This window comes from Bison bison, unplaced genomic scaffold (assembly GCF_000754665.1).
Source record: "Bison bison bison isolate TAMUID 2011002044 unplaced genomic scaffold, Bison_UMD1.0 scf7180017864097, whole genome shotgun sequence".
Classification (NCBI taxonomy): Eukaryota; Metazoa; Chordata; class Mammalia; order Artiodactyla; family Bovidae; genus Bison; species Bison bison.
The window spans coordinates 2,038,842-2,051,156 of NW_011494669.1; the positions used below are offsets into that span (position 1 = coordinate 2,038,842).

At 34.1% G+C, this 12,315-nt stretch overlaps 1 protein-coding gene across 3 annotated transcripts in view; it reads left to right on the forward strand.

Annotated features, from left to right (window-relative positions):
* KIF20B (kinesin family member 20B) overlaps window positions 1-12,315 on the forward strand; it is an 86,866-nt gene that overhangs the window by 39,806 nt on the left and 34,745 nt on the right. For all 3 annotated transcript variants that reach the window (XM_010838530.1, XM_010838531.1, XM_010838532.1), the window contains exons 20-21: window positions 6,883-8,119; window positions 8,461-8,599. In XM_010838530.1, the coding sequence (XP_010836832.1) occupies window positions 6,883-8,119; window positions 8,461-8,599 (1,376 nt within the window). The remainder of the gene's footprint in view (window positions 1-6,882; window positions 8,120-8,460; window positions 8,600-12,315) is intronic.

Genomic DNA, 12,315 nt, shown 5'->3' on the forward strand with positions numbered 1-12,315 from the left:
TTTTCTGGAATTCCCTTGCTTTTTCTGTGATCCAGTGGATGTTGGTAATTTGATCTCTGGTTCCTCTGCCTTTTCTAAATGCGGCATGAACATCTGGAAAGTCTCAGTTAACTTACTGTTGAAGCCTAACTTGGAGAATTTTTTTTTTTAATATATATATTTTTTAAAATATAAATTTATTTATTTTAATTGGAGGCTAATTACTTTACGATATTGTATTGGTTTTGCCATACATTGACATGAATCCGCCACGGTGTACATGTGTTTTGAGCATTACTTTGCTAGTGTGTGAAATGAGTGCAATTGTGTGGTAGTTTGAACATTCTTTGGCACTGCCCTTCTTTGGGATTGCAGTGAAAACTTAACTTTTCTAGCCCTGTGGCTGTTGCTGAGTTTTCCAAATTTGCTGGCATATTGAGTACAGCACTTTAATAGCACCGTCTTTTAGGATTTGAAATAGCTCTGCTGGAATTCCATTACCTCCACTAGCTTTGTTTGTAGTGATCTTCCTAAGGCCCACTTGACTTCACACTCCAAGGTGTCTGGCTCTAGGTGAGTAATCATACCATCGTGGTTATCCTGGTCATGAAGATCTTTTTTATACAGTTCTTCTGTGTATTCTTGCCACCTCTTAATAATATCTTCTGTCTCTGTTAGGTCCATACCATTTCTGTCCTTGATTGTGCCCATCTTTGCATAAAACATTCCCTTGGTATCTAATTTTCTTGAAGAGATCTCTAGTCTTTCCCGTTCTGCTTTTTTCCTTTGTTTCTTTGCATTGTTTACTTAGGAAGGTTTTCTTATTTCTCCTTACTATTCTTTGGAACTCTGCATTCAAGATAGGTATATCTTTCCTTTTCGCCTTTGCCTTTCGCTTCTCTTCTTTTCTCAGCTATTTGTAAGGCCTCCTCAAACATTTTGCCTTTTTGCATTTCTTTTTCTTGGGGATGGTTTTGATCACTGCCTCCTGTACAGTGTGTGAACCTCCGTCCACAGTCCTTTAGGCACTGGAGAAGGGAATGGCAAACCCCTTCAGCATTCTTGCCTTGAGAACCCCATGAACTGTATGAAACAGCACACTAATATGCATGGTCATTTTCTATTATCCACTGAACGAGTGGTGCCGTAACTACAGGGAGTATAACCTTTTTATGATTTCCACAGCACTGTTCCTCTGTTTTTTACCTTGTTTGGGGCCATGGAGTAGTTGAGAATTCAGGGTAGTTGAGAATGTAGGATCTGTAGATCACTAGGAAGTGGAAGTGTGCAGGAGCGAGTGATCCACATGGTACGGCTAATCCTAAGGGTAACTCATTCATGAAAAAGATGATTATATAGTGATCTGAGTTGTTAGCAATAAATAATTTGGATGTGAGTAGGTTTATAAGTTTAGGTAACAAAATACTTTTTTTCCCCCTAAATTCATAACCACTGTGGCTATTTCTTAATTATTTGTTGTTAAGAGATTATAAGGACTACGTAAGAGATCATATGACAATTATAACTATAATATAACCATTTTCCCCCCTCTACCTGCTACTAAAAAATCTCCAGAACAAAATACATGATTTCTGTACTTACTAGGATAGGATTAGGGGGTTATAGTTATGCAGGATTGATGTTTTCTGCTCTTAAAAGGAAATGCAAAGCTATTTCCCTATGAAAGTGAATTTACTTCTTTGCGTCACTGTATCTGTATTTTGGGTAAACTGAATAACCATGTAAACATTTCAAGAAATAAGCCTTCAGAATAGTGATAACGGAGACAAACCAGAAATATGCTATAGTCTGCTCACCTGTGACTTTTCAACCAAAACTAATTTTTGTAGCAAAATATAGGTAAAACAGTATATGTACAGGTTGGGTGTGGTGGAAAAATTAAATCTTTCTTATTGCTATGTTTATTTTTTATAAGTTAACCTATATTAGGCTCATATACTATAAAATCTACTTTATCTTTATTGCTAGACTAATAATTTAATTTCTTCTTGACAACACTGTTTTGAATATGGTCTATGAATCCTTTGATATGAAACATAAAAATTTATAAAAGGATAATGTGAATATCTGAATATCAGATGCAAATCCAATTTCCTGAAGTATCTTATGTAATTATCTAGTTTATTAAAGTATAGTAAGAGAACAACGTGACAAAATACTTTTTTTGATCACAAAAGCTATATTGCACTTGCTTTAATTTACCTCAATGTTTAGGGATATGTCCATATAGTATGCATGACTCAAGTCTCTTCTCTCAGGATATTCAGGATTTATTTGTGAGCTCTGAATTTCTGATTATCATTTTTAACTTGCTTACATCCCATCTCTCCTGATAAAGGGTTCAGACATTTTTTTTATAACTTGTCTTCTTAAAGGGCAGGAGGATTTAGTCATTTCCACTGGTGAAGTTCCACCGATGAAGTCATAGGTGTGAAAATTGTGCCATAAGTACTAAATTACTTAAAGGGAAAGTAGAACAGAAGTGTGAATCAGGGGGAAAGAAAGTTATTCCACTTTGGGATGACGTGGCTACAGTTTTGTAAAATGTTAGGAGACAGTCTGATAAAGAATAATGCATTGGTTGAAGATTATTTTAAAAAATTCATTAGAATAAATGGGCAAGTTTGTTATAAAAGTAAATAAGAGTGAATCTGTTAGTTTCCAAAGTAGCTGGAATCCTTAGAATAAACTGAGAATCTGAAGGAGCTAAATTATGAAAATGTAACTACAAACATAGGAAAATCTTCAATAATCAACTCATTAGCTTTTCAGAAACCAGGCTATAGAGCAGGAGTAATGCCATGATTTTCCTCTCCTTTTTGACTCAGAAGAGACAATGTAATTTATAGGTATTAAAACGTTATCCGGTGTGCTTTTAGTTAGTCTGTTAAAGAAATCTTGGAATCCTGTTACGGGATTACGTAATTACTGCTGCCCAAGAGCATTTAAACTATTGCGTGAAGGAAAAGAATATGGATTGTATTTGAAAAATGAAAACTTAACAAATAAAGCTTGTTTTCACAAGTATACTACTGAATGTAAAAATGGATAAATTTTTGGAGTGGCAAAATGATGTTCCCAGATTATATAGTGAGTTTCGGGGTGAGGGGATACTCTAACAGGGGACATCAGTATATTGAGAGAACTGGGATTTCCCCCCCGCCCCGGTCCTGTTGAGGTATAATTGAGAAATAATATTGTGATATATTTAAACTGTTTAACATGATTTGATATACATTGTGAAAAGTTTCCCACCATGTTAATTAATTAATACATACATCATCTCATGTATTCACCTATTTTCCCCCTCTTTTTCTTTTTGGTGAGAACACTCAAGTTATACACCCCAAGCAAATTTCACTTTTACAATACATTGTTATCAATTATAGTCACCATGTTATAGTTAGATCCTATGACCTTATTCATCCTCAACTGAAAAACTATACTCTTTTCCATCAACCACTATTCTACTCTTTGTTTCTATGAGTTAGATCTTTTTTCTTCCTTGTATTGATACCATACAGTATTTGTCTTCCCATGTGTAGTTAATTTCACAAAATGAACCCTCCAGGTTCACCTATGTTGGAGATGGCAAGATTTCATTCTTCTTTAGGTTGAGTAATTATATTCCACTGTATACATACTTATACCCCTTTTGAAAAAATCCATTCACCCATCCATTGACACTTGGGTTTTTTTCAACGTCCTGGCTATTGTAAAAAATGTTGCAGTGAACATAGGGCATGAACTCACATGAACTTTGAATAGTGATTTCATTTCCTTTGGATATATACTCAGAAGTGGCGTTGTTAGATCATATGATAGTTCGATTTTTAATTTTTTGAGAAATCTCCATACTGGTTTTCTACTGCCTATACTACTTAATATCCCCATTAACAGTGAGCAGATGTCCTCTTTCTTCTCATTCTTGTCAGCGTTTGTTATCTCTTATCTTTTTGATGATAGACATCCTAACAAGGGTTAGGTGATAATCTTACTGTACTTTGGATTTCCTTTTCCCTGATGATTAGTGATATTGAACACCTTTTCCCGTACCTGTTGATTATTTGTATGTCTTTTTGGAAAAATATCTGGTTGGCTCCTCTGCCAGTTTTTAAATTGAATTGCTTGATTTTTTGGCTGTTGAGTTGTGTGTTTCCCATATATTTTAGATATTAACTCCTGGTCCTACCGGACAAATGGTTTGCAAATATTTTCTCCCATTCCACAGGTTGCCTTTTCATTTTGTTGACTGATTCTTGTGCGTGCATACTGTTTGTATGTAGGATAGTATTAATTTTAAAGAGCTTTTTATGATCTTAAAGATGCCTTCTTAATTGAACAGATTCATTAGACTGGGTACTATCGTCTCTCATCGAGATGCCCAAGAGCCTGCCACAGCAGGGGGGAAAATTTAAGGGCTTGAATCTCATTGCTGTGTGAGATTTGATATTTATCTCTTATGGAACAATTACATGTAGCCAGCCTGCCAGATAGGGGCTTTATAATGAAGCAAACTGATATGTTTAGATCCCAAATGTATTATAGGGGTGACCATCAAGTTCTTCCAGAAGTTTAAACAGATAAGTACCTGGATCATTGTGTATGTACGCTCAAGGTGTTTGCATGTACAATACATTCCAGATTTACCAAATCAGTATGTTTTATATCTGTTTGGAATCTACATTCTGAGTTCTCTTGCTCACTCTAAAACTAGAGAATCACTGTTGTAAAAAAGATACCGTAAAGATAAAACCTTAAAATTTAAAACATAAAATTACACTACAGTAACTGAGTTAATATAACTGGGGCATGTTAGATTATAAATTTGCACATATCTAGAACCGGAGTAGGTGACTGATTACAAAAATTGTGTTTTTCTGATCCAGTGATATGTCTTAGAGATAGAAAAGGAGAACATAAGCAACATAGCTAAATGTCAAAAATAATTCATTTAGGATTATTGTTCAAGTATGTAAAGATGCATTAGACACAGAGAGTCTTCTGTTGGGAAATTTGGAATATAATAGATGAGAGCAACAAGTATACATAGTATTTCAATATAATATGATGTACTCAGATTCATAGGATAATATGGTGGCACTTACTAAAAAGACAACTATAAAATATACCTTTTAAAGATTCTTTGTACAGTTAACAACTGAAAGTAATAGATTTTTTGGAGAATTTCAATCCAGTTCTCCCTTATGACTGCCTTCTACATTTATGGATTTCATATTGTACCTGGAACCTCTAAGCAGGAATTTGATTCTTAATATGCTTAACGAGACTGCCAGATAAAAATACAGGTGAAATTGACAGATAAATGGCCAATTGGGGGGCGTGCATGAAGGTCAGAAGGACGTGTTGAGTGGATCAATACAGTATTGTGTAAAAAAGACATATAAATTGTATTAGAGTCATGTTGTATATAAAATTCACACATATAAACATCAAACCATGAAGTGAAATAGAATAGGAAAAAAATTTAAAAACCAAAGGTTCAGATTCTTATGTTTTGAAGTAATTTTCCTAGGATATGAGACACTCATCAGATGAGTTATTATCATAATGGAAATTGTATGAAAGCATAAAAAGATAAATTTGTATATCTGGAGAATTGAGAATTATGTTTCAAGAGTTAATCATGCAATCTGTGAGAAAAATTTGAACATAATTTATACTGGACAGTTGTGTGAGATGATTTATTTTGTCAACATAAATATTAAGAATTAACTTTTAGCTAATAGTGCATCCTCTGGACACAGTTTAATTTATATCAACTGTATTTGTTAAAGTTCTTGTACTTATATAACATTTAGAAAATGTTTTAATATACATTATATATTAATTTATTTGGCCCTCTTAACACTATCTTGTAGAAAGTAGGGCAGAGAAATATCCTATTTTTGAAATGTAGGTATTAAGCCTGAAAAAGACAAACTTTTATTTATTTTTAACTGGCTGAGCTCTTCTGTACAGATTTTCAGTTTTTAATAATGTCTAACTATATCCCAAGCACAGTGTTCCAAGTTCATTTATTTTCTTGATCTTCACAATAACTCTGAGATGAAAGTGAAGTTGCTCAGTCGTGTCTGACTTTTTGCGACCCCACGGACGGTAGCCTACCAGGCTCTGCCGTCCATGGGATTTTCCAGGCAAGAATACTGGAGTGGGCTGCCATTTCCTTCTCCAGTGGACCTTCCCGACTCAGGGATCGAACCCAGGTCTCCTGCACTGCAGACAGACTTTACCCTCTGAGCCACCAGGGAAGCCAGCTCTGAGATAGGTGATATTATTATTTCCATTTTACATTTGAGGAAACAGCCATGGAATCAAACAGTTGATTGACAGTTATGCAACTAGTAAAGATAAGGCTGCATTAGACTTAGCAGAAGTTTAACCATTTTTCTCCTAATTTCCGCTCTGAAAGTACAAGGCACTCTGTAAATCACTGATTTAGTAGACCTATAATATAATTGTACTTTTAAACTCTTCTTTAGTCAGCCTTAGGGTGTGATTCCCTACCCTCTGTCTCATAGTAATAATAGAGATTTGTGGTAGACAATTCAAATAACATTAAATGCTGTAAAAAGAAAGTAGAAGTAACTGGTAATCCCATTTAGAAGTAGCTGCCAGTATTTTCTAGTACATCCTTTACTAGTAACTCTGCTGTGACTTAATGGAACTATAATTTTTACCTAATTGGGTTTATAATATGTATGTTTTGCAACCTGATTTTTCTTTTTTAACTCAATAGCTTATTTCTGTTTTTCATTGTTTGTTTTCATATGTTTCATATTTTTGAATATTGGCGTATATGGTAACTTAGATTTTATTAAAGTTTGCAAGATTAATAATGTATATATATATTTTTTAAAGGACTTACGCATGCTAGTCCAGCTATCACTGAAGACCAAAAGAAAAGTGAAGAAATGCAAGAGAGCATTTCAGATGAGGAAAACATTAGACTTCTACAAGAAAATAATGAAGAGCTAAAAACACGTTTACTCACCATTGAGAATGAACTTAAAAATGAAAAGGAAGAAAAAACAGAATTAAATAAACAGATTGTTAGTTTGCAGCAGGAACTTTCTTCTTCTGAAAAGAAAAGTTTAGGCTTTAGTATAGAGGTCCAACAAATTCAGTCGAGTTATGACAATGTGATTTCTGAATTACATGTGCAGAAAAGTGTAAACCAAGAACAGAAGGAAAGGATCATGAAATTGTCAGAGGAGATAGAAACTGCTAGACGAAACATCACAAACAATGTTTCACAAATAAAATTAATGCAAGCAAAAATAGATGAACTGCGTAGACTTGATTCAGTTTCTCAGATCGCAAACATAGATTTACTCAATCTCAGGGATCTGTCCAGTTCTTCTCAAGAAGATAATTTGCCAAACACACAGTTACATCATTTGGATAATGATTATTTGATAAGTAAGCAGGTTAAAGAACATGGTATTCAAGAACTTAGTAGGGAAAGGTCTTTCCACTCTACTGTTGAAGCCATTTGGGAAGAATGTAAAGAGATTGTAAAGACTTCCTCCAAAAAAACCCATCAGATTGAGGAACTAGAACAACAAATTGAAAAATTACAGGCAGAAGTAAAAGACTATACAAATGAAAACAATAGACTAAAAATAGAGGAGAGGGAGAAAAAGAATCAAGATGATTTACTAAAAGAAAAAGATAGTCTTATACAGCAGCTGAAGGAAGAAGTGCAAGAAAAAACCATTAGTCTTGATATTGAAGTACAGCATGTAGTGGAAGGAAAGAGAGTACTTTCAGAACTTATGCAAGATGTTACTTGCTATAAGGTGAAAATAAAGGAACTTGAAGCAATGTTAGAAACTCAGAAAGATGAATGTAGCCATTCAGCCAAGTTAGAACAAGAAATTATGGAAAAGGAATCTATCATTTTAAAGCAAGAAAGAAATCTGAATGAATGTCAAGCAAATCTTAAAGATTCTATCCAAAATGCCAGAGATTTAAGTGAAAGGGAAGTCAAATTGAAAGAAGAAATCATGCAATTAACAAAAAATTTGCAAGATGCTAAGCATTCACTTCAATTAAAGGAAGAAGAAAAGGAAAGAAACTGGCAAGAAACAGAAAAGTAAGCTAAATGTTTTTAAAAGGTTTTAAAAATTTGCATTTCTTTTATTGATTTTTCCATACAGCTTTTAAAGAATTTAGGTGGGCATAACTTAAGCTGGTTAAATATAGCATTGTATGTTGAGAGAAGAACTTGAACTTTGTATAAACCTTTGGGACTGAATGTTATTTATATGCAGAGTTCTGTTTATAAAATCTCCTGAAATCCTCTTTGAAGTACTCATTCATGCTATGGACATTGCAAATTTGTGAAAAGATCTAATTTTGTAGGTTACTGGTCACACATATGATCCTAAGTGATTAGTGATATATCACCATAGGAAAGTGATTTTTGATTTTTAGGTTGAAAGAGGAGCTCTCTGCAAGCACTACTCTTACCCAGAATCTGAAAGCTGATCTTCAGAGGAAGGAAGAAGATTATGCTGAGCTCAAAGAGAAACTGGCTGATGCCAAAAAGCAGATTGAGCAAGTACAGAAAGAGGTTAGTTATTTGAAAAGTTGTGTGGCCAATTTAAATGATAATCATTGTTTTCCTTATATATCATGTTTATACACTAATTTTAGTATTGACCAGAACATTTGTCAACTCCATAATTTTTTTTAAAATGATGTGATCTGTTATTTCACCAAAAATTTAGTCAGCTTAAACAAACCAAAGAATGTCTAATAGTAAGAAAAACACTTGCCTTATATAAGATTAGAACCTTTTTTTTCTTTTAAGGACTAAGCTCAAGTCTCCCCAAAAAATAAAAAGTAAACTTCTGTTTACAGATTGTATGTAGGAGAGTATGTAGTGCAGTTGTGACAAGTTTTTATTATAATTTGATTTTAAAAATAGGAAATACGTTCACATGGTTCCAAATGTAAAATACATGGAAGTGTATATAGTGAGGGGAGGCCGTCAGGCTTCCACCAAGGAATCAGATGTTACCAATAATTGTTTTTTCTTCACTTCTCCGTCTTCCTCTGTTGTTCCTTCCTTCCCTTGCTGTTAAAAAATGGAAACCTCCAATAAACACTATGTGAACCTTGTTTTTCTTCACATAGTGTATCTTGACTGTCTCTCCATCTCAAGATATAAGATATAAGTTTCCAGGTGATTTTTTTAATGACTAGGAACATGTATTTATGGTTAATAAGTCCCCTATTGTTGAACAATTAAGGTAATTTCCAGTTAATGATGCAGTGATGTCATTTTGAACTTTTGTAAGTCTTCCTGTGAAATAAATTCCTGAAAGTGGAATTTATGAGTCACTGGTTTGTACATTTTGATATTTTTTATGCTTTTTAGAGATTATGCCAATTTACTCACCAGAACTAATGTGTAAGAAAGTATTTTTTTCTATACTCTTATCCACAAAGTAGTATTTTATCATTATTTCTTTGATATCTGCTAACTTGACATGTAAATAATATATCTCAACTATAATTCTAACTTGCATATCTTTAATTAGAATGAACATTTTTTGGTTTACAGTTTAATTTTTTTTTCTCCTGTGGTCTGAGTATTCATATTCTTTAAGTTTAGGTTTGTTTTTTTTTTTAATTGTTATTGCTTTATGGGAGCTTATATATTTAGGAAATTAACTTTTTAGGTATATTAATTGTGGATAACCCCTGCACCTGACCCCTGTCTTGCCATTTTTCTTGATTTTGATTATGGTGCCTTTCTCCCTTGGAGCAATTTATTTTTCTTTTATGAATGCTGTATTTTATATCACAATTAGACCTTTTTTAAAAGTTGAAATAATTTTAAATATTTTTCATTACTTAGAGTTAGTTACAAAAGAATACTTAAATGCTAAGGTCTGAAGATTGTTCACATAGCATGTTTGTGGGTCTCATCCATTTTTTGTTTCCTATCCCCAATGAAGTTAATATAATGAATGTTTTGTATTTGTCTTTTTTTAGATCTGTTAAAAATGTAAGTTAAACTATATATATATTTTTTATTTCTACACATTAATTGTGTTCTGAGACATTATCCACATCATATTCCTGAGAGTCATTTATGTATGTAGGTTATAGTTAATCACTTACACTGCTGTGTAATGTTCCAAAGTGTGTGTGACTATGCAATTTAGTTATCTATTCTCTTGACCATTTAGATTGTTTTCATTCTTTGCTCTTAGAAGAAAGAGTGATCCTATTTTAAACATGCCCTAGGTATACGTGTACAAGAATTTGGAGAGCATGGGGTGGAATGGTTGGGTCAGGAGATAAAGGGGTATCTTATGGTTTTAAGTTGTATTCCTCACAGTGTCTGTTTTTATTCACTATATGTCTATTCTAGTTTTCACTTTGTGAGATACGTTTGTTCATATTTTCTTTTAATTTTTCTGTCCTTTTAAAAATTATTATTGTGTTGGATTTCTTTATCCTTGTGTCTGATTCTTTTTAAAAAATTTTTTTGTTTATTTATTTATTTTTGGCTGTGCAGAGTCTTCACTGCTATGCGAGAATTTCCACCAGTAATTCTTTACCATTTCCCACCAGGGAAGTCCTTGGTTCTAATTCTTATAAAATATATTGCAAATACCTTCTAGCTTACTTGCTGAAAGTCAGGCCTCCTCTTTCTATGAAAGCCAGTCAGTGTTACACTTATTTCTGTGATTATTTTTTCCCTTAATTTTTTTCTGTTATCTCGATATTTATTTTTTTGTTAGTTCCTCTGCTGCTGCTGCTAAGTCGCTTCAGTCGTGTCCGACTCTGTGCGACCCCATAGACAGCAGCCCATCAGGCTCCACCGTCCCTGGGATTCTCCAGGCAAGCTGGAGCAGGTTGCCATTTCCTTCTGCAATGCATGAAAGTGAAAAGTCAAAGTGAAGTCGCTTAGTCATTCCCGACTCTTAGCAACCCCATGGACTGGACTTTTAAAAAGATTTAAAACTTTTTTATCCAGCATTTGAAGTCCTTGAATAATTTTTTTAGGTAGCCTAAGAAAACTGACAATAATATAACATTAATGTAAATTAAAAATGAATGAAAAGAATGGGTGTGAACTTTTTGATCAAATAAATTATAATTTTCATGACTGTTAGGCCTGTACTGGTAAAGAGAAGCTCCCGCTATGACTTGGGAGATACCCTCCATCTCCATATATGTAAAATAGTTACTCTATGTGCTTGTGTGTTTTTATTTTTATAAATGGGATCAGCTATACCTAACAGAAACAGAAGATATTAAGAAGAGATGGCAAGAATACACAGAAGAATTGTACAAAAAAGATCTTCACAACCCAGATAATCACTACGGTGTGATCACTGACCTAGAGCCAGACATCCTGGAATGTGAAGTCAAGTGGGCCTTAGAAAGCATCACTACGAACAAAGCTAGTGGAGGTGATAGAATTCCAGTTGAGCTATTCCAAATCCTGAAAGATGATGCTGTGAAAGTGCTGCACTCAATATGCCAGCAAATCTGGAAAACTCAGCAGTGGCCACAGGACTGGAAAAGGTCAGTTTTCTTTCCAATCCCAAAGAAAGGCAATGCCAAATAATGCTCAAACTACCACACAATTGCACTCATCTCACATGCTAGTAAAGTAATGCTTAAAATTCTCAAAGCCAGGCTTCAGCAATATGTGAACCGTGAACTTCCTGATGTTCAAGCTGGTTTTAGAAAAGGCAGAGGAACCAGAGATCAAATTGCCAACATCCACTGGATCATGGAAAAAGCAAGAGAGTTCCAGAAAAACATCTATTTCTGCTTTATTGACTGTGCCAATAAAGCATAGTCTTTGACTGTGTGGATCACAATAAACTGTGGAAAATTCTTCAAGAGATGGGAATACCAGACCACCTGATCTGCCTCTTGAGAAATTTGTATGCAGGTCAGGAAGCAACAGTTAGAACTGGACATGGAACAACAGACTGGTTCCAAATAGGAAAAGGAGTACGTCAAGGCTGTATATTGTCACCCTGTTTATTTAACTTCTATGCAGAGTACATCATGAGAAACGCTGGACTGGAAGAAACACAAGCTGGAATCAAGATTGCCGGGAGAAATATCAATAACCTCAGATATGCAGATGACACCACCCTTATGGCAGAAAGTGAAGAGGAACTCAAAAGCTTCTTGATGAAAGTGAAAGTGGAGAGTGAAAAAGTTGGCTTAAAGCTCAACATTCAGAAAACTAAGATGATGGCATCTGGTCCCATCACTTCATGGGAAATAGGTGGGGAAACAGTGTCAGAC